At 51.4% G+C, this 19027-nt stretch overlaps 6 protein-coding genes across 6 annotated transcripts; 2 read left to right on the top strand and 4 right to left on the bottom strand.

Moving 5' to 3' along the window:
• Positions 1-78: 78 nt before the first annotated feature.
• On the bottom strand, positions 79-1576 carry ASPSYDRAFT_59707 (glycoside hydrolase family 7 protein; the record flags this gene model as incomplete). Its single annotated transcript, XM_040849740.1, has 3 exons — positions 79-867; positions 926-1309; positions 1361-1576. The coding sequence occupies 3 exons, from the start codon at positions 1574-1576 to the stop codon at positions 79-81; spliced, it is 1389 nt and encodes a 462-aa protein (XP_040700189.1).
• Positions 1577-3666: 2090 nt separating this feature from the next.
• ASPSYDRAFT_156363 (alpha/beta hydrolase) lies at positions 3667-4944 on the top strand (the record flags this gene model as incomplete). Its single annotated transcript, XM_040842552.1, has 2 exons — positions 3667-4070; positions 4128-4944. The coding sequence occupies 2 exons, from the start codon at positions 3667-3669 to the stop codon at positions 4942-4944; spliced, it is 1221 nt and encodes a 406-aa protein (XP_040700188.1).
• A 239-nt stretch (positions 4945-5183) lies between these two features.
• ASPSYDRAFT_134290 (uncharacterized protein) lies at positions 5184-5619 on the bottom strand (the record flags this gene model as incomplete). The annotated part of the gene is made up of 2 exons (XM_040840670.1): positions 5444-5619; positions 5184-5388 (listed from the first exon to the last, which is right to left on the bottom strand). Exons 1-2 carry the CDS (start codon positions 5470-5472, stop codon positions 5184-5186), a joined length of 234 nt encoding a protein of 77 aa, XP_040700187.1. The 5' UTR covers positions 5473-5619.
• A 116-nt stretch (positions 5620-5735) lies between these two features.
• On the bottom strand, positions 5736-6825 carry ASPSYDRAFT_47682 (uncharacterized protein). Its single transcript, XM_040847485.1, has 4 exons — positions 6785-6825; positions 6535-6725; positions 6232-6486; positions 5736-6170 (listed from the first exon to the last, which is right to left on the bottom strand). Exons 2-4 carry the CDS (start codon positions 6713-6715, stop codon positions 6091-6093), a joined length of 516 nt encoding a protein of 171 aa, XP_040700186.1. The 5' UTR covers positions 6716-6725; positions 6785-6825; the 3' UTR covers positions 5736-6090.
• Positions 6826-10759: 3934 nt separating this feature from the next.
• ASPSYDRAFT_47679 (autophagy protein 5) lies at positions 10760-12306 on the top strand. The gene is made up of 4 exons (XM_040847484.1): positions 10760-10857; positions 10908-11038; positions 11097-11532; positions 11614-12306. The coding sequence occupies exons 2-4, from the start codon at positions 10916-10918 to the stop codon at positions 12066-12068; spliced, it is 1014 nt and encodes a 337-aa protein (XP_040700185.1). The 5' UTR covers positions 10760-10857; positions 10908-10915; the 3' UTR covers positions 12069-12306.
• Positions 12307-13054: 748 nt separating this feature from the next.
• Positions 13055-15534, bottom strand: ASPSYDRAFT_33475 (SAM and PH domain-containing protein; the record flags this gene model as incomplete). The annotated part of the gene is made up of 3 exons (XM_040845100.1): positions 13055-15226; positions 15284-15466; positions 15532-15534. The coding sequence occupies 3 exons, from the start codon at positions 15532-15534 to the stop codon at positions 13055-13057; spliced, it is 2358 nt and encodes a 785-aa protein (XP_040700184.1).
• Between the last annotated feature and the right edge of the window lie 3493 nt (positions 15535-19027).

Below are 19027 nucleotides of genomic sequence, written 5' to 3'. Positions count from 1 at the left end.
ACTCGGAAGATTGAATCAACAATCAGGAACATCTCGCAGCATACAGGGTATGTTGATGCAACCATCTACTATACCTGCTTAGAAGCGGCGAGTAGTAGAGTTGGAGCCGGAGCCAGTGCCGGCCGAGTCAAAGGTCGAGCCAATGGGTCCGAACTTGATGTTAGAGAAGGTGACGGAAGCGTCGGCGTGCTCAGTTTCAACGATGGAGGGGTCGCCAGCTCCGTTCTCGCAGGTACCGCGGGCAACACCAGGCGTGCTGGGATCGGCATCCTCGGGGTAAGAGCTGTCGAGCCACATCATGCTGGCGTAGTGGTCATCCCAGATGGAAAGGATGAGGACCATAGCCGAGGAGGCATCGCCCATGGCGCTGAGGCCACCGTGCTCAGCGAAGATGTCATCATCACCGAAGGCGGTCTTCTGAGCAGTGCAGAAGTCGGAGGTGATCGAGTTGCCCTCGACACCATCAATGTTGGAGGCAGAGTTGGCAATAACGTTGCCATTTTGAACGTAGAAGCGCTTGATCTCGGAAAGAGAGCCACCGTCAGCAATGAATTGGGTCACAACGGTCATCTTGGAGCTGGTGTCCACAAGGCCGCCAGGTCCGTAGAAGCTCTCGTTGCCCATGCGGTAGGAGTTGAAATCGCAGCCATCAGGGTCGCAAGTACCAGCATAGCGTTCAGCGGAGTAGGTTCCTCCACAGGCATCGCCCTCGCACATGGTCTGCTCAATATCATCACATGGGTGAGGGGTGTAAGCAGAAGAGATGCTGTTAGCTTCCCAGATGTCCATCTCAGGACAGCAAGTACCCATTCCACCAACACCTGCGTTGGCATCACTGTCAGAGGGTTCCCATCCCTCAACGTTGGCCTGCACCAGTGTTAGCGAGGTCTCGAAAATGTCGGACGATCCAGAATTCTTATCTTACCAAACCGTTGATGAACTTGATGTCACGCGGGCATTGCGAATCGCAGTAACCAGTTCCGTACTTGGCACCGGCCTTGTTGTTTTCATATTTGCTCATGCCGCCATCGGGGTCCATCGATGTGAAGTACAGCGCACCGTTCAGACCGCACGGGAGGTTAGAGACGTCAACGTCAAAGGTGAACTCATTGTTGAGGAGATCGAAGGTCTGGTAAGTCTCGTCGTCCTCCATAAGGTACACACGAGAGCCAACATTCTCACCGGTGACGAATTTCAGAGTCAGTGCGTCGCCAGTGGACGTGATACCGTAGGTACCCTCGTAGTCAGCACCATCAACCGCGCAGTTCGTAGCGCACGCCTCATTGTCGGGGCAAAGCGTCGCATCCCACTGTTTGGCATAATTAGTTAAGAACCATGGAAGTTAATACAAGTTACTTGCCTCGTTGCCAGTATAGCAGTTGGTGGAGTCGTCAACCGAGTGAGCCCAACGCCAGTTGGAGTCGAGCACGACGGAACCCGAGACTTCAGTGCACGTTCCGCTGGCTTCGCATCTTTGCCATGTCAAGGCTGGGTGAGTTTCCTCCTGCAGGGTGCCTGCCTGCTGGGCCCGAGAAACGGACAAGAGGGCAGAGAAGAGAAGAGCGCGCTGATACATGTTGTCGAGAAAGATACGATGCTTTCCTTTGGTGTCTTTGTTCTGTCCGGCAGAGTTGATAATCGGATTCAGGGAGCAGGCAGAGCGCCAGCCTTTATACCCTGATCTGGAGATCAATCATTTAACCTGAATCACCTCGATTCCAATTTCGAGAGGATCCAGTACACCCTCCGTAAATCTAAACGGTGCTCCGGACCGCGGTGCCGTTCTGTCCACCGTTTCAGAGAGATAGCAAACCATGGCAGATTCAAGGCACCGGGGCAATCTCCATGTCGCAAATCCGGATGCGTGCGTCCCTTCGGCTACGCCAGGAGATCGGACCCATCTATTGAAGGTTGTGGAGTTCTTGCCAATAAGCAGTAAAGATACTAATTGGTTTGATAACCAAATCAAGTCCAAGACCACGGAGGAATCTCCGGATAAAATGCGCCTGATACAGTACAATATTGGGAAGCACTTTGTCGATCTCGTTTGAGGCGTGGGATATTGCAGGGGTGGAAAGGCTCTACACCTCTCTTGCCGCCGTGTCCGATGGTGGCCGATAGAGCTGTCGGGGGTTTAAGACGAACGACGGCACATACTCAATAGTTCGCCTCCTTAGATCCTAGCCTCGAGAGACAGTTTCATGTACGAAACCATTGAAGGCATTTCGAGGCATAGTCGACGGCCCATATAGCTGTTCAGGAATAACTCGGTACCTGGCCCTAGATGAGCGCACTAGTACAGCCCGTCGCTATCAGATGATTACCAGATTGGAGGTGAGGAGAGTAAATCCCCTGTCAGCCCTAGCCCGTTTCATACAGCAACAGCATGGATAGTGCCAAAATTTCTCCGGAGGGGGAAAGTCAGGAAGTGGGGTTGGGAACTTTAACCGTTTGAGTGTAGATGTCAAAGACAAAGGACGCCGTCAGAGTCAATGCCAGGGGCACGGCGAGAGGCAGGACCTGATGTGGATTGTGCATCTGCAGTGTCCTGAAGCATCCAGGGTTTTGGTGGAGATTAATTAATATCCCTTAGGCTGTTCTTCATCCTAGCGGATGCGGGGGAGGCGCCGGAATCCCGTCAATTGTAGGCAGGCCACGGAGTCTGCAGGAGGGTTCGGACAACGCCAGTGTTTCGCTTGTCGCCTGTCTCGACTCTCGACCTTTGACAGTCAAGTATGCTCCACACACTCAAGATTCACAAGCATTTCAGCACGTCCATCTTGAATCAGCGGATCTGAGCCTATCTCAAAGGCATTGACGTTGTAGCTGATCCACGACCCATCAGTCTACTGCAAATTCAAAAACACCAGCCATTCTAAGAGTCTCGGAGATGGATTGGCATGAGACCGAAGTCACAGCTGACAGGGGTGCGTCGTGGAGGATGCGGGTTTGCGTGAAGAATGACGGGGCTGTAGAGACTGGAGAGCGTACCTTGCCGATCATTTCCTCTCTGCACTCGGATGCCGTAGAGGAAATATCCTCAGTCCATCCACCAAAGAGACGCGGAGATTCATATCCGGCATTCCTCCTTGTTTATCCGGAATCAAGTCAAAACACTCCTCAAACTCACCACGGAGGATTCCTCCGCTTTGCATCCAGCAGAAGAATGTCAAGCGGAGCGTGGGAGATCCACCGTGACCGGATGGAAGCCGCAGGACGCAGCGCTGCCTTTTTGTCACGGCGACGAGGACAGTCCCGGCGCGTCCGGCTCGCCCACAAAGTTGAAGAGAAATGTCGCATGACGCTCCAAATGCCATATGCACTGCAACACCTGACTGGCAGACGAATGTTGACTTCACCATGAGGCTGTATAGGAGTCACATGATGCTGTGCCCGTGACAGTCGAGTAACGTGGAGCACAGAATCCTACTAGCCATAAAGAGCTAGCGTAGAAGCGGACCTCGGCTGGCTGCCTTATCCCCAAGGATCCAACTCAGGAACGCCTTATCCTCAACCTTTGGGCCGAGACGCTCCGACACTTCCATTTCATCATCGCTTTTCCTCTCTTCGGTTCTTTCATCACTCTCCGAAAATCACACTTTTCTAAAGAAGCAATAGAAATTCTGAGCCCGGACCGTGGCAGCTTCACTGAGTCCGAACGCAGCCATGGCTCAATGGTACAGCCAGCCTTTCGAGAACCTCTCGGCTTCTCTGGCGGATCCTCGCTCGCACTATTCCCTGCTCGCTGCTGCAGGGGTGTCGCTAAGTGTAGCTCTTTGCCTGCGTGCCCTTTATCCGGACCGACAGGTGGGGAAGAAAATCATACACTCCCCCCTAGCTGCCACGCAATCTACGATCTCGGATAACCGTGATCACCCACTACCACCCGATGCACTCCCCGGAGCGCGAGATGTGCAGACACCATACGGCTCGATCCGTGTCTATGAATGGGGTCCCGAAGATGGTCGCAAAGTACTGCTCGTCCACGGAATCACCACCCCCTGCATTGCCCTCGGTGGACTAGGGCACGCCTTAGTAGACCGGGGTTGCCGAGTGATGTTATTTGATCTGTAGGTCTCACAAGTTCGTATGGGATAGGAGCCATTGTTTGCTGATAATTGGATTAGATTCGGCAGAGGTTATTCTGACTGTCCCTCTGACCTGCCCCAGGATGAGCGCCTGTTCGCAACTCAAATTTTCCTCGCTCTGGGTTCATCTTCAGTCCCGTGGACAGGGACTGGCTCCGGTAAATTTTGTCTAGTCGGCTACTCCCTAGGTGGCGGCATAGCAACATCTTTTGCCTCGTTCTTCCCCCAACTCTTGTCAGCTCTGGTGCTTCTTGCTCCAGCAGGGTTGATCCGTGACTCGCATATCAACTTCCGCACTCGGTTTCTGTACTCTGGAGGTCTCCCGGACGGGATCATCAGAACTCTCTCCAGTATGCGCCTGCGGGCTGGGCCTCTCTCAACCCCAAAGCCCGCGCAGAAGACATTCCGCGCCAGTGATGCTCTAACCGAGGAGCTCTCTTCGCAAGGGACCGAGACGCAAGTCCTATCGCGGTCATACCCCAGGGTGTCCGTTCCGGATACTGTCTACTGGCAGGTGAATAATCACAATGGTTTTGTACATTCATTCGTATCTAGCATGCGAAATGGGCCCATCTTGTACCAGCGGCAACGGGAAACATGGGAGCGCCTTGGAAAGTATCTATCCCAACAAAAAGAGCTCCCCGTGGACGAGCAGAAATCAAATGGTCTCCCTGGTGACAAAGTTGTGATCATGTGCGGCGAGAATGATCCTATTATCCTCCAGAACGAACTAACAGAAGATGTCAATGCAACCCTTGGAAATGATGTGGTATTCAAATTCTTCCCTGCCGGCCACGAGTTTCCAAGCACCAAATACGACGAAGTCGCACAGATCATCTTCGACACTCTGATTTGATTCGCTGAGCCCCGCGATTATACATCAACAGCTGTCCCTCTTCTTCAATCTTTGGAACCTTGGACGCCCCATTCTTAGACCTCCACTGGCGAGAGTTTCCAGACCCCCTAATCGCTAATGTCAATGCTTCTTACAATAGACCTTGTATATAGAAAGTTCGCCAGTCTATCCACAACCTTTCTGGTAGTCTGTGCCGGTGCTACCCTTGAAATTTGCAATATCGAATTGGTGTTCCCTTCCTATTTGTTCAAAATCTTGTTTGCTTCTTCCAGTTGGCGAGCCAGCTCGCGATTGTGCTCTGAACGGTCCCCCATCCCAGCATGAGCGAAATAAGGGTCTTCTGACTGAGTCGATTGAGCGAATCTGTCGATGCTGCTATTGGCTTCCTGGGGCACATTGTTCACATTGTCCTCCGTGAGACTGTTATCAGTTCCATTGGTTGCCCTGAGATGGTATCATTAGCAAGTTTTCCCCTGTTGTAGAGACTCTGAAGACCTACTGCGATGTTTGTTCTCCGTTCGACGACATGGTGTCTGTCCAATGCTTCTGGTTCTTTGGGGTTATCGTGCAGTTTTGGATGTGATGATGCTCGTCCAATCTCGATGATCGGGTAGTCGGAGCGCAAGTTATGTAGAAGGGTGTAAGATAGAAATGAGCTTGCTCGTCTCCAAGGTCGTTCTTTGCGCTTGCAGGTGAGTAACTAATAATTTTCGAGGAATTCGCGGGCTTATATACCCCAAGTATACCAGTTATTCATCCCGTTCTCCAGAACTAATGATCGAATATAGAAAGCGCCGCAAGTACCATGGATGGGTGGACCCGAATAACATCTAGGCAGCGCACACAACTTGACTTCCTGTGCACAGAAATGGAAGGGTCCAATGACGAACAGAAAGCGGGATTAAAATGAAACCGCAATTCGGCAAAAACGGCCAGACAAAAATAGAGCAAATCAGTATATGGATGACGCTGCGGTGGCCCAACAAGATGGGGATCTTCAACTATACTGCGCTTCTGGGTAGGTGGTTTGTCAAATGTTCTTCAAAAGCCAAAGTTTGGTTTTTCGTTTTAATGTCCTCTCCTTAAGGTCATTCGACGAGACGGCTCTGATTAGGGTTACGCGCATTAGAGTGCGGTCCTCGCACTCTAATCTTCGGCAACTGGCAACCATGGTGCTCGACAATATGGTGTCAATCCCGCCTTGTAGGAGTATATGGTTTGGTACAGTGCGTCCTTGTTCTCAACAATGTCATGATCTACCATGTTTGGGGGCTAACCTCGAGGCAGGACACTCCAAGTAGACGGTTCCTCCGCGGAGAACCACTACTGCGCCCAGACAAACGCTCTGGAGGGGTCCATAACTAAGCCATGGGCATCGCGTCCGTCGGACACATGAGCCGAAAGCCACCAGATCCAGTCTCTCGGTAAATGAACTAGGGCCAATGAGGCCAAACGTCCATCGGCATTCGCCGCAGACTAGGAAGGTGCATCGAGATAACTTTACTATTACTGGTCTAGTCAACAAGCGCTGTGGGGACCTAGGTATTTGATGTCTACTCCTCTTGGCAGGGTCAGTGGCTGAAACCCCAGATACCAAATCTTCGACATCTTCAAAAGCCAAAGACGTGGCCGCACCTCTCACACGACCCACTGATTGCAATGTCATTCGTAACGAGGCTTGTCTGGCTAATTGGGCTGTGCGGCTGTGCCAGAACGGCTTGCCAAAGATAGTAGGGATCTCAAAGACAACCGTTCCAAAGATCAGCCGCATGTGGACGAACGTGGGCGATCCCATATAACTATGAAAATTCTTGATGACGATTGCTCATGGAGTCATCAGCCCTCCCAGGCTCCCACACTCTTGTGGACCTACTGCCGGCACACGCTTCAGATCTCGAAATTTTAAGTTTACTACACATGTGTCTCTGCACGAACCCAAGAAAAGGCAATATTACATCCGTGTAGCACAGCGTGCAGGTTTGTCAGGACCTTCAGATCTGACATGGCAAGGTGCGATTTCTAGTTCGACTGCACATTTTTGCAGCTGCACCTTTGGTCATGAATAGCACCCAAATACGCATAAAAAGTTTCACGCCTCGATGTCGAAATTGGTGTTCTAGCTCGGTGTTTTTGCTTTTTTCTTCCCCTCCGCTCCCTACGATATCCCTACCTATCAATGATAAGTTTTTATTAAGATTACGTTTCCCACTCCCCACGGTGCCCTAGCCCGACGGCTACAAGGCCAATTCCAATCTATTCACGTCGCTCTCACGGGAATAGCGTCTCGGATTGCCCACCGGTTGTTGCTGCCCGGCTGGGTCTCGTCTTCAGCTGACCAGGGGATGTGTCTGGATGATCGTCATAACTATTGCTTAAACTAGGCGCTAAGTACGACGACGAGAACCCCTGCGTTTGCAGCCAACTAAGGTTTCTGACGTGAGCTCCGCTTGGTTGGCAAAGCAAGGGAAACGATGAATGAAGCGCACCTCTTATTCAAAAGCAATATGCTTGCTCGATTGGGCGGCATTGCTCTCCCGAAATTCCGTCCAGCTGCGCCCCAAACCGTGGGATATTACAATTGTCCCCACCTGGCTCGACGCGATGCCGTCTCCTCACCAACAATCGATGCCCCGGCGCGGCTCATCAAGCTTCTCGCCGTTTGTACCAGGTCCAGAGAGTCGGGATTTGACATGAATTCTGATTCGTCTCTTGGGTTAGGAGCGGCGGCGCGAACAGCTTTAGTTCTGCGAGAAAAGGGGTGGGCCAAATATTAACTTTTGGCTATTTATTTTCATAACCCGAAAATATCAGTCCACGGAACTTTTGTGTATTCATCTGAGTCGTTTCCTCCTCAATTGGACTCCGCCGTGATACCGTCCAGCCACATCGGATTGATCCAAAAAATCAAGTTCTTGGCGATCACTGTCTTACTCTGGAATCGTCCTCGCTATGCCCCCGGAAATTGCACATGCTGGTGTTGTTTCAGTTCAGAAGTTGGGCTGCAGGCTGGCACTGGGCAAAAAGCCAACCTTCACTCCGTCGACATTATCTCGCCTACATGTTTCTGCAAGCATACATTGTCGCTGATGAGCAGGCCCTCACCCTGAAACGAACCTATGCCTCAGGTTTCGCACCAGTAACCACGCGACCAGCCTTCAGTACTTCGACACTGCCAGTCCGAACATCAGCCGTATTGGTCTTGGCTGGCTATCCCCGTTGCCAAGAATGCCGTTCGTGTGGCTTCGTGGCCCTGTGCGGTGCACTGCCTTGCAGCTCAAAGAATACGCTGCTAATGCCAAGCATTGAAATGCAGCAGCGTCGTCATTCGGAAAGAGATGAAGAGGGAAGTCCGCTGCTCGTTGCGGGATTTGAACAGCTCCCGTACCTACCAGTACTAAGCCTCAACGGACTTCTGTCTTTGCACGGTCATGGTGTTCGTGACAGGAGCGGAAGGTATCGACGACCGGCTGCACCTCGCTAATCCTCCCTTGAGTTTTATCGCCTGCGTAGCCGAAGCCCTGGGTGTTGAAACACCTGGGTTATGGATTCCATCCTTCGTGCCAAGATGAAGCTTGACGTGATGCCCACAGCTAATTGCATTAAGACTTAATTGCTCGGGTACGACCGTACGAGTATCTGCAGCATGGGCCTGCACATTCTAGCCCGCAAAGGACTCTCCTATATAAGAGGCAGGGCTTCTCAATTGGGTAGCATTCCCCGCACGCCATTTTCCAAATTCGATATTGAGAATCCGAAAAGAGCGGAGGCTCCGAAAGCAAACTTGAACTGGGGTCTCTTAACGACATACGGTATATTCCGTCTTGGCTGAAGCCCGATGCCCCAAGCCTAGAAGGTGAGCCAAACCAATCCTTTCTGTACTTTCAGACGGGGTGTCGCCGGTTCAAAATGCCCCCATGCGCCGTCTTTCCGTTATGCCGAGGTTTGGTTCTATTTCGGGAATCACGGAATGGGCTCCTGGCCGGCCGTTATATTATTCTCACCATTACAGTCAGCTTGTTAGTCGATTTCTTTCCTCCTAAGCACGGACGAACCCTTTACCTTTTGGCAACCCATGCAATTGATGTCACCAAATAGCTATTCCATGGTCTGTGCTCAAGCTCATACTTCTTTTGTGTTGCTCGATGCATCACCCACGATGGCCCAGCAGTATACCTGCCGGATTGGCTAATCAACACCTTTCTCAACTTCCCATATTCCCGACGAACATGAGCCTTGCACTGCTCCCTCAATATGCAAGGGCCAATCTCAGATGATTTCTCAGTTTGATCCACAGTAGCTGCGGTCGAGCCTGGTGATGGGGCCCAAGCGGCCACGGCACCCCAGCGTACATATCGTATTAAGCCATTTAGTGCATTCGGCCGAGATTCGCCCAGGCATTAGAGGCTAACGCCATTACTGTGAACCACGTCTGCTCTCTGCGTGCTTTTGGTAACCAGCTTCGCAAGGAGCTCACTCCGCAGCCGATGTTGGAACACTTCCACGTGTATCCCTTGCTTCGACTAAGGTTTAAGGGCGCTTCAACGCGACTGAGCAGGAATGCAATGTTTCAAGCTAACCCAGATACAGAAGGATTAAAAGAGCCATAACTCATGCCGAAGACAGTAGCCACACCGTTGCCGCTCGGATGGGCTCTATCCCTTGCAGGCTGGCAGCCGTCCCATTTCTGCTCGGCAGCTTGCAGCAACTACACCGGCGTTGGCAGGCCTCCGCCAAGGTCACAGTTTTTTCTCTATTCCATGTGGCAGTCATACTGTAAAACCTATGGAAGTCAGAACCGGCAAACAGAAACTGCACATTCTGGTGTTGATCATCTGGTCCCATAAGCTCAACAGAGTAGCGGTCAGAGTACGTTGTTGAATCGTACGGCCATTTCACGTCAGAATAGTGAGCCGCAATCCTCGTTTCTGTACCATTGCGAATATAAGGCAAAGATTTGAGCACTCCGGGCTATGGTACGTATGCATTGAGTGCAAACCCCGGGCCGCGGCCATGTACCTTTAGGCAATGGACGCCCGTTGCCTTCCTCGTCGGAAATACGATGACGTGGTTGAGGTCAAAATCCCAGAGGAGCGCCACGGTGCGCAAATGGCGTACAGCGTTGTCCGCTAACTGCAGCCGTGCGTACATGAAGTTTACCGCTGAGCCTATCTCGCGTGGTCAGAGTTCATCCAGCCTTTCCTGGTTCGTGGGGATTCAATATGCGAAGGTTTGGGTACGAGCAGCGTCCCGACGCAAAGCTGAAGGCAACCACCCGCCTACATGAATGGCTACCAAAGTAGAAACCTTACATTAGCACTTTGCTGTCATGAAAATCGGTCCGTTCTGCGTCCTCAGCGATGGCCACGAATTCAATGAGGGGTTCTCGTTGCTCCTACAGGTAGACTGCAAGGGGATATGGTGATGATAAGTGGTGTATTTCACAGAAGAAAAGAGTTTGCGTTCTACATTTTATTAATCATGTAGTAACTACTAAATTTATTTCATAATCGGTGAGATGTCGCTTTTAATATCAAGGGCTAGTAAATATATATTTCCGGCCCTTAAGGCCCTAGCAGATTGCATTCAGGAAATTGAGCGGCTGTGGACTTATAAGTCTTACGAATAACTGAATATCATATTATATAGATTGGTTAAATCATATAATGAGCGACGAAGACATCGAGAACAGCAACGGTATACTGGGCGTATCACGTGCAGGCCATTATCGGGAAAGTTGCCTAGTTGAGGAGTCTCAACATTACTTCTTTCATCTTCGCTACAACATTCTATCGTCGTTCATCATCTTCTCGATCGAGTAGTTTTACACAACGGCCTTCTCCTATTTCTGATCTTGTAGGAGGACCTGCAACTGCGGACTATGCCATAGTTCCGTGGGGAGATCGTCTCGGTAATGTTTGTTGCCTTCCGACTCCGCAAGGACCAATGCACTAACACTCTGACAGGCACAAGCATGGCCATGGATCAAGTTACATTAAGCACAATCCAAAAGTCTATCTGGGCAGGCCAACTCCCTCTACATATTACCCTCGCTCCATCTGAAAGCCGCATCTACGACCAGACTGATCCATATCTCGTACGGGAACCCCCCAACTCCCCGGTGTCGCTATGAGCTACGCTAATCAAGACTCCAGATTTCCTTATCGCGAATCTCATATCTGCCATCTCTCCTCCCCAGACTCAAGGCTTTCTTCTTCTCCTCACTCATTGACCCCGCCGCCTCAGCTCCCCATGACGGTTGGTTCTCCTTCGAAGGCGTCCCGCTGAAATGGCACTACCCCGTCGGTCTCCTCTATGACCTTTACGCGGGGGCGGATCCAGCGACCAAATCGAGCGAGGATGAGCACTCGCTCACCTCAGAAACTGGTCCCCTTCCCTGGCGACTTGTTGTGCATTTTAGCGACTGGCCTGACGAGGAGCTCGTTCGCCTTGACGCACAAGGCATGGTCATGAACGATGCCTTCATCAACAGTGTCAAGGAGGCTGATTTTGTGCGCAACGGTACCGCGAAGGGAATCATGACTCTCTCGAAGGACGATTCTTCGGGGCTGTGGAAGGCTGTTCAGGATGGTAAACCCCCTTCATCCCAATCCGCAAAAAGCTACCACACCGTAGGCTCCCATGTACATAGCCAACGCTAACCTGGCAAAGTCGACCTCCCTTCCTTCCAACGAATAATGAACATCCTCTTCCCACTGAATTCCCACCAACCCCTCCGCAATCTCCCCGTCCGCCTCTTCCTCCCCCTTCCACCAAAACCAGACTGCGATTCAAACTCCCCTTTCCTTAAAGTCGTCCAATCGCCCATCCCGCCAACATTATCCGCCACGCAGTCCCAGCAACAAATGAGCCAGTCAACCCTCCTCTCCTCATCGCGGGTCTCGGGCTCAGTATCTGCGGGGACACCGCAAACCCAAACGCAAACTATCGGCACAGCACTCCACTCTATCTTGCCCCATTTATTTCCGAGTCGCAGGACCCCTGTCCTGGCGAAGCCTGTGCTGCATGGTGCTGCGGTACCCATGTCTGCGCCTGTGGAGGAAGTGGTGAGGTGCGCGGCTTATGGGGATGGATGGGTTTACATTGTTGTAAGGATGATGGGGTAATGGGATACGTGCTGCTACTTATCAAACAGAGATGACCCGAGCTCGACGTTTTTGATGATTTATTTATGCGAAATCTTAGATCCATCTCGGTTTTGCTGATTTAGCCTAACCAATATCAAATGATCAGGTATTATCCTAGCACTGTTTACTCCATTCCTTAGTCTTGGTCAATCTAGTCATAAGTTTGTAACTCGTAACGCCGGCAGTTAGTTAGCAGTCAATACAACGCATATTTATAGAAACACGTACTCTGCGCCAAGTGGCCACAGAACAACTTCGATGTTGAGTGTATCTACTTCAATCACGGCTTCGGCTGGGAAAAGGAAAGGAAGCACCTCAGCGACGACACTAGTGCCGCAATACTATTTATCTATATGATACTATAGTTCCTTCCTCCCTCACGGTCCCAATCGCAATCTCTACCAAACCAGGCCAGACTGATCCGACTAACTAAGCATATGATCGTTCGGGCTATGCATAACTAATAAACCCAGACAAGACAAGGCAGGGCAGGACAGGACAAGATCAAACGGCAATCTGAGACGCAGCAGCAAAACAATCGACAAGCAAAAAGCAACGCAGCCTGAGGGGAATAAGCAAAGACCAAAAACGGGAACGCAGAAAACTGTGGATAAAATGGAAGAGTAACTCGGGTATCTGAATCTTCTGCGTCGGCCAGCGACGACTGGTGTGTCCTGGGACAACGAAGTCTTTGAGGTCGTTAAGTCGTCACTTATGTGTATGTATTAGACACAAACAAAAGGAAATGATAATGAGGGGTATGTATGCGAATAGTACGTTCGAAAACCAGAACCAGACCCAGTGTGAATGCATCTGAGGGCAACAAAAGCCATATACTGACGTGAGGTGGGAGTCGGGTCTTGAGAATAGAGTACAAGGCAATTAGTGTGTTGCGGGGGTGCTTTGTTTCTTTCCTTTTTCTTTTGTTTTTTTCATTTTTAATCTTTTTTTTGGAGATGTTGTGCTTAGATGAAGTTTCCGTTGACTTGCATCTCGGCGCCACCTTCCTTGCCCTTCTTGAGGGCTTTTGCGAGCATGAGCTCTCGCATCCAGTCGATGCGCTCATCGCGGGACTTGACGGCAAAGTGGTGGCTCTTGATATCATTCTTACTGAAGAGTACCTTTTTCTCGTTTTCCTTTGAGGCGGGGACAAGAGAAAACGCGAAGGCGGCGTCGTCCTGGCTTGCGTTTGTACCGGACCGGAGGACGGACTTCTTAAAAGCAGCAGTGAGCTTAGAGTTAGTGCCGTTGGTCGAGCAGGCGACAGTGTAGTCATCGACATTGATGAGGTCCAAGGCTCGCGAGTGCCGAAGGGCAGCAAGTTCATCCTTGTGCATGGCAAGGTTGGTTCCACGGAGGGTGAAGTGAGCATCTTGCCAGTCATGGCGGAGGAAGCGAGCGGGCTTGCGCTTCTTCATCCAGCCAGCCTTGGTCACCTCAGGGTCGGATGAAAGGGAAGAGTTGTAGCCGTGAAGCGGGATGCTGCGGGAGGTCTTCGGCATGTCAGAGGGGTTGTCGATCGGTGTGAGCGGCTTATCCTCGTGAACCCGGGGCAAGGACGCGGCGTTGCTGTTAGCCCGGGGCCGAGTGGAAGCGGAACGCATGTATGGCTCCTGTTGCTGCTGGCGCTGTAGCATAATGTTTCCATACTGCATGTTTGGCGGGACGGATTGAGAGGTGTCCCGAGCAATGGGTCCATCGGGGATCGCAGTCACGGGCACATCAGCTTCGGTGAAGGGAGTGCCTTGGCGATAGCGATCAATCGAGGGTACGTACTGGGCATTGCTGAATGGTCCATACTGCTGGGTAGCGGTAGGGGAAGCGTACATAGCGGTATCGGGCTGGCCAGTTGCAGTGGTCAACTCATCCGAGTCCTCATCTTCGGCAGGGATCGTGAGCTTCGGGAGACTGCGAAGGTTTTGAGACCTGGTCTTGCCCCGTGAGACAACCGCAGGGGCCGTCTTTGGAGTCTTGGGTGGCGGGGAGTAAAGGGGCTCCGAGTGAGGAGAACTATCATCGCTGTCAGAGCCAGAAGGCGGGTCGACACCCTGGTAAGAAAGGAAGTGCCGAATGCTTTCCTGGGGATCCACCCGGGATACTTCATTCAGAGCTTCAGCACAGAGACGAGGAGTCTGCATGGCACCGAAGACATCCGAAGAAGCAGCAACAGATGGCTGAGCATCTGAAGTAGGCCGCAGCAGGTTCTGTGCAGTTTCAGGGTTGCCAGGGTTGCCTGCAACCAAGGCATCACCTGCAGGAGAGAAAACAGTGTTGGGAAATTCAGCAGCGAGCTTTTCGATCTGACGTTGCCGCCGACGGTACTTGGGGCAGTTCACTCCCTTGGAGCAGCTGTGGGGTTTCGGGAGAACTTGCTCAATACCCACGATGGAGACCTGCCTGTCCTTGACTGGATTTTGATTCTGAGTTGGGAGACTCTCTGGGCCATTCAAGACCTCTCCAGTCGGTGAGACAGTCATAACATAGGACCTCCGCGTCCTTGGGGATCCGGATCGAGAAGAGCCGAGACTAGATTGAACCCGTGGGGACCCCTTCCGCATGGTATGGCGTAAATGGTCAATTGAGCCCATAAGCTGGTGGCGCCTGCCGAACGACTTGATTCCCAGCTCCTTCAGATCGCTACCCTGGAGGCTAAGTAGCACTGTACCAGTGATATCGTTGATCAGGAAGGTGTCTATCACACTCTCATCGTATCCACCGATGTGCAGCCAGTGAGCCACCTGGCTGGGATTCCAGTCACGAATCTCCTGCTCTGCGACTTGCGAGACGTCGGGGTGTACCGTGTTATAAGCTTTGGGTGTGCAGGGAGAAAACATGTACTTGTTCGGAGTGGGCTCGGAGTCGGTGGGCTCAGACTGAGGCTGACCGAACCGGGGTTGGGACTCGGACTGGGACTCGGGCCGGGAGAACCGTGCTTGGACGGGCGACCTTTCGAAATAGAGGTCGATTTCTGCCGTGGGAGGACCTGAGCCCATCGAGCCAACCGACGAGCGGAACAGATGAGGACCAGAGGGTCCCTTTGTCATTTTGTCAAGCTGAAAGTTGAAAGGCTGCCTTGGTGCGTTATCTGGCGTGGCAATGTCTGGTGTTGAAATCGAAGAGATGCTGTCATGGCCAAACTAGAGCGGTTTCAAGTCAGTGTTGTTCTTCTGAGTTCGACATACAAGAATACTTACTGAACCCATGCTAACACGCGGGGATTCATCTTCTTCATCGCTGTATTCAAAGTCGGTATCGGCAAAGTCGGTTACGTTGGATAAGCGTGTTTTTACGACCTCCCAGTCAGGGTTGAAGTATCCAGCCGTCTTGGTATTGACTTGTGCGGGCGCTGCCCTCCGCCGAGCACGAAGTGATGTGGCCTGGGTTCCATGACATTAGGCCTGGTTTCGAAAACTCGAATGCTCACTTGCTTGTAATGACTTACCATTATGTCGAGGTGTGAATAGAAGTCTGAGCCAGTCAGGGTGATTCAGTGCGATAACTGAAGGATATCACTCAATGATACCAATAGCAGTTCGAGTGAGGGTCAAACTGCATCGTCAAGCGAGAGGAGCTTGTCTGGAGAAGGGGAGGTAAAAGAGAAAAGAGGAGAACTGTGAAACGAGGAGAGGGCGAGTATAAGAACGGGGCGAGCAGATGAGCCGGCGCCTAAGGCCAGAGCGACAGTGGCAGGGGAGGGGGTGCGTTAAAACGTAGCCCCAGCGACAATCGTTCTGACAGGTTGTTTCCGGCCATGGCGAGGGCCGTGACTCGCAGAGATGGTGAAACATAGCGCTTTCGTTTTCACAACGGACATCGGTGCAGCATAGCCGAATGGCCAGTTTTGCGGGCGTTGCTCATGAGAGGACGGTGATGTAGTGATCACCTTGCAGTAGCTCGAGGTTCGTGGCTCAATCCCGCAGAAATAACAACCAATGAAAGCCAGTCGCCATGAGGAGCCAAGCCGCAGCGAGGGGCCGGCGAGGTGATGGGAGGCTGTGAGAGGCTGGTGTGTTGTCTGTACGCGCCGGGCTGCGGGATTGCATCGTGGGATTCGCTGTCGGGAGCCCGTGACTGGCTGCTGACGGTTAGCGCTGCAGCTCATGTGCGGCCGCAAATTCCTCGATCCTTCACCTCTCGTTTTCCATCCTCCCCCAGGGCAAGCTTGCTCCTCACCGATCTCTGAGCAATCACATCGAGTCTGCACGCGCCTTGCTGTCCTCGACTTCCCTGCTCTCGCCCCTCCTCGTCCAATCGCCTGCACTCAGTGGCTGGCCGCCCATCTTTTGCCAGGCAATCCCTTCCCCCAGCGGCAAGGAATCGTTCGCGATTTGTGCAATCTCTATATTTGGAGCGGCACTTCTCTCCAACCGGATTTTGTTGGGTCGAATCATCGGCGTTGGCCCTTGAGCGAGGCTGGCCGTCGCTGGCGGAGTACTTGAAGCGGTATATCCCCAGCAACCACCCAACGGCGCCTATTCCCGCGAATTCCATTTGTTCTTGCGATACTCCTTTCTCCTCGAACATGATGACCTCATGTCTATCGCCCAATGTCAATCCGAGCCATATCGCACCATTGATATCAGTTCGCGCCAACCTCCAGGTTTAACGCCGAATTCAACTATCCGAGCTACTCTTTGCTCGGTTCTATTTTCGATGAACCAATGCCAATTGCTCGGACCAGCCCTAAACCCGGCTCAGAGTTAGTTTGCCTTGTTTACGACGTGTTACTACCAAGGGGGCTAGTCGCCTCGATCCCGCAGTAGCTTTGGTGCGCAACGCAGATGCACCGCAGAATTCACATTGCTTCCCCGCTCAGTAATCAAAGTAGACTGCGGTTGGTACAGGGCTTCCCCTCATGTCGCCATGGTGGGATTGGGAATATACCCGAGTCTGTTACACAGCCATCCGTGTTCGTGCCCAACCCCGGGTACCTCGAATTGAAAACCCCTCAGGGGGTATTGAGGGATGGCACATGGCATCCTCCGTCCGAGAGAGAATATTAGCGATCAACAGTCAAAAATATCAAATCTTGATACATTCGGGAGTCGAATGCTTTAGAGTGGGGCAAACGGAACGGTCGGTGTGATGGTGACGAGACCCAGAACTCAAAGTTTGTATCTGTATGGATCGGGTCTCATTTGGCCCGAAGCCACCGCAAAATTCGGATAGTCACATCCTTTGATCCAACTGTCACAGTCACAGGCTCTGCGGTAATCAAAGTGCATCCTTCATATTTAAAACCTCTCATTACATCACGCTGAGTCTCAGTCGTGAAATGAGAGACGAGACTTGTCTCTGTCTGAATTATCTCACCTCGTAAATTGTAATTAGGGCAGTAACTAATGGGGTATTTTAGAGTCTTACAGCAGCAGTATGGTGATCGTCATGTGCCAAACTTGGGAATGTCAGAGCACGGTTATGCTCTGGGCTTGGGCATCGATTTGCACAACGAGGAACCTTGAATATAGAACATGGCGAGATTTTATAGTATGCCCAAACTACAGGACATATATGTAATTGCAGATTTCGAGTCACTATCTACTGCACTCCCATTGATTTTGTAGTACTTGCGTTCGACATTCAGCAGTGGTCCTCAGTGGCCAGCTTAGGGCTACTGGCCAGAGGAGTACCACATCTAGAACCTCGATGGAGGCTCTTCAATCTACAATGGTCAATGCTCCCATGCCTAATGGCCCACAGGCCGCAATAGTCTGGATTCTGGAGTCTGGAGTCTGGAGATGTTAATCCCGGCTTCAGGTGTCAAGTTTCAGGTTCGAGGGAACCGGAGTAGCGGTAGGGCCATAGGAGGGAGGTGCTTCTATTTCCGTCTGCATATCTCCAGATCGAACCCACGATGTTATTCAAGCTTAAATTGCGTGGTTTCTATTTTTGTCGCCATCGATGCAGGTCCGGGGCATCAGCATTCAGTAGTTGCATGGCATGTTTACCAAGTATTTGGGATAATCTATTAAAAGAAGGCAAACTACACAGAATTCGATAGCTAGCTAGCAAGCGAAAGCGGACTTAATTTAGAAACAAAAAAAAGAGCAAATGGGAAACCTAGTTTCCCCCATTAGCGAGCCAGCAATCAGCGGCGCTGCGCCAGATTCTGGGGAAGGGAAAGGGTAGCGGGGAAGAATCACCCTGTAAGTGACATTGACGCGCAATGTTCAGTGTAAATTATCCTTGCGAAAAGCTAGAGTGAACAGACCAGAGGCCAAGTAAAAAGTGTGCATTAAAGTTGATTTTGCTGGCATTTGGCTTGGTTTTGTTGGGATTTCTCAGAGTGCTATTGGCAGTTGGGCAATTTAGCTCAAGCCAGGCGGTTAAATGTTGCTAATTATGATACCAGTTTGCAAGTTATTAATAGGACATTCGGTCAAGGAGGGGTGATTTAGCTAAATTTAACCACGCTAGTGTGCTGGACTCTGCAGGTAATCAGGTGCTATAATGCTGTTAAGCTGCAGCAAAGGCGGTTAAATGTTGCTAATTAAGGGTACATGGATGAGGAACAGGCCAATCGACAGCTCGGCGGTTAAGATTTGCTCCACTATGGGAGCGGGCCGAGATCCACTGCTTCCATTCTGTAGCGCCATTGGCCACCTTACAGATTAAGCGTCTTGGCTTCACGATTCGATGGGCATTTTCATCACATTGTAGTTCTGCCATTTCTTGAGTAGAGAGCAGCGGGAAAAGCGCATTGTAAACAGGGTGCTAAAAGGAATCTGCTTGTTCGAGAAGACTTTGAGCGTCATGGACGGTAAGGATCGAACCCAAAAAGCCAGAAAAAAGAGGTGGTCAGAAGCTGTTCAAAGCCGCAAAAGAACTCGGTGACAGTTCCTGGTGCGGAGCCAATCAGAGCCGATCATTTAAGCGCCGGACATCAAATCAACAATGACGGCGCACAAGTGTCCTACGAGTTCCTTTGCCCAGGTCTT

The sequence above is a fragment of the Aspergillus sydowii genome, assembly GCF_001890705.1.
Source record: "Aspergillus sydowii CBS 593.65 unplaced genomic scaffold ASPSYscaffold_9, whole genome shotgun sequence".
Classification (NCBI taxonomy): Eukaryota; Fungi; Ascomycota; class Eurotiomycetes; order Eurotiales; family Aspergillaceae; genus Aspergillus; species Aspergillus sydowii.
This window is presented reverse-complemented; position numbering and strand designations above follow the sequence as displayed.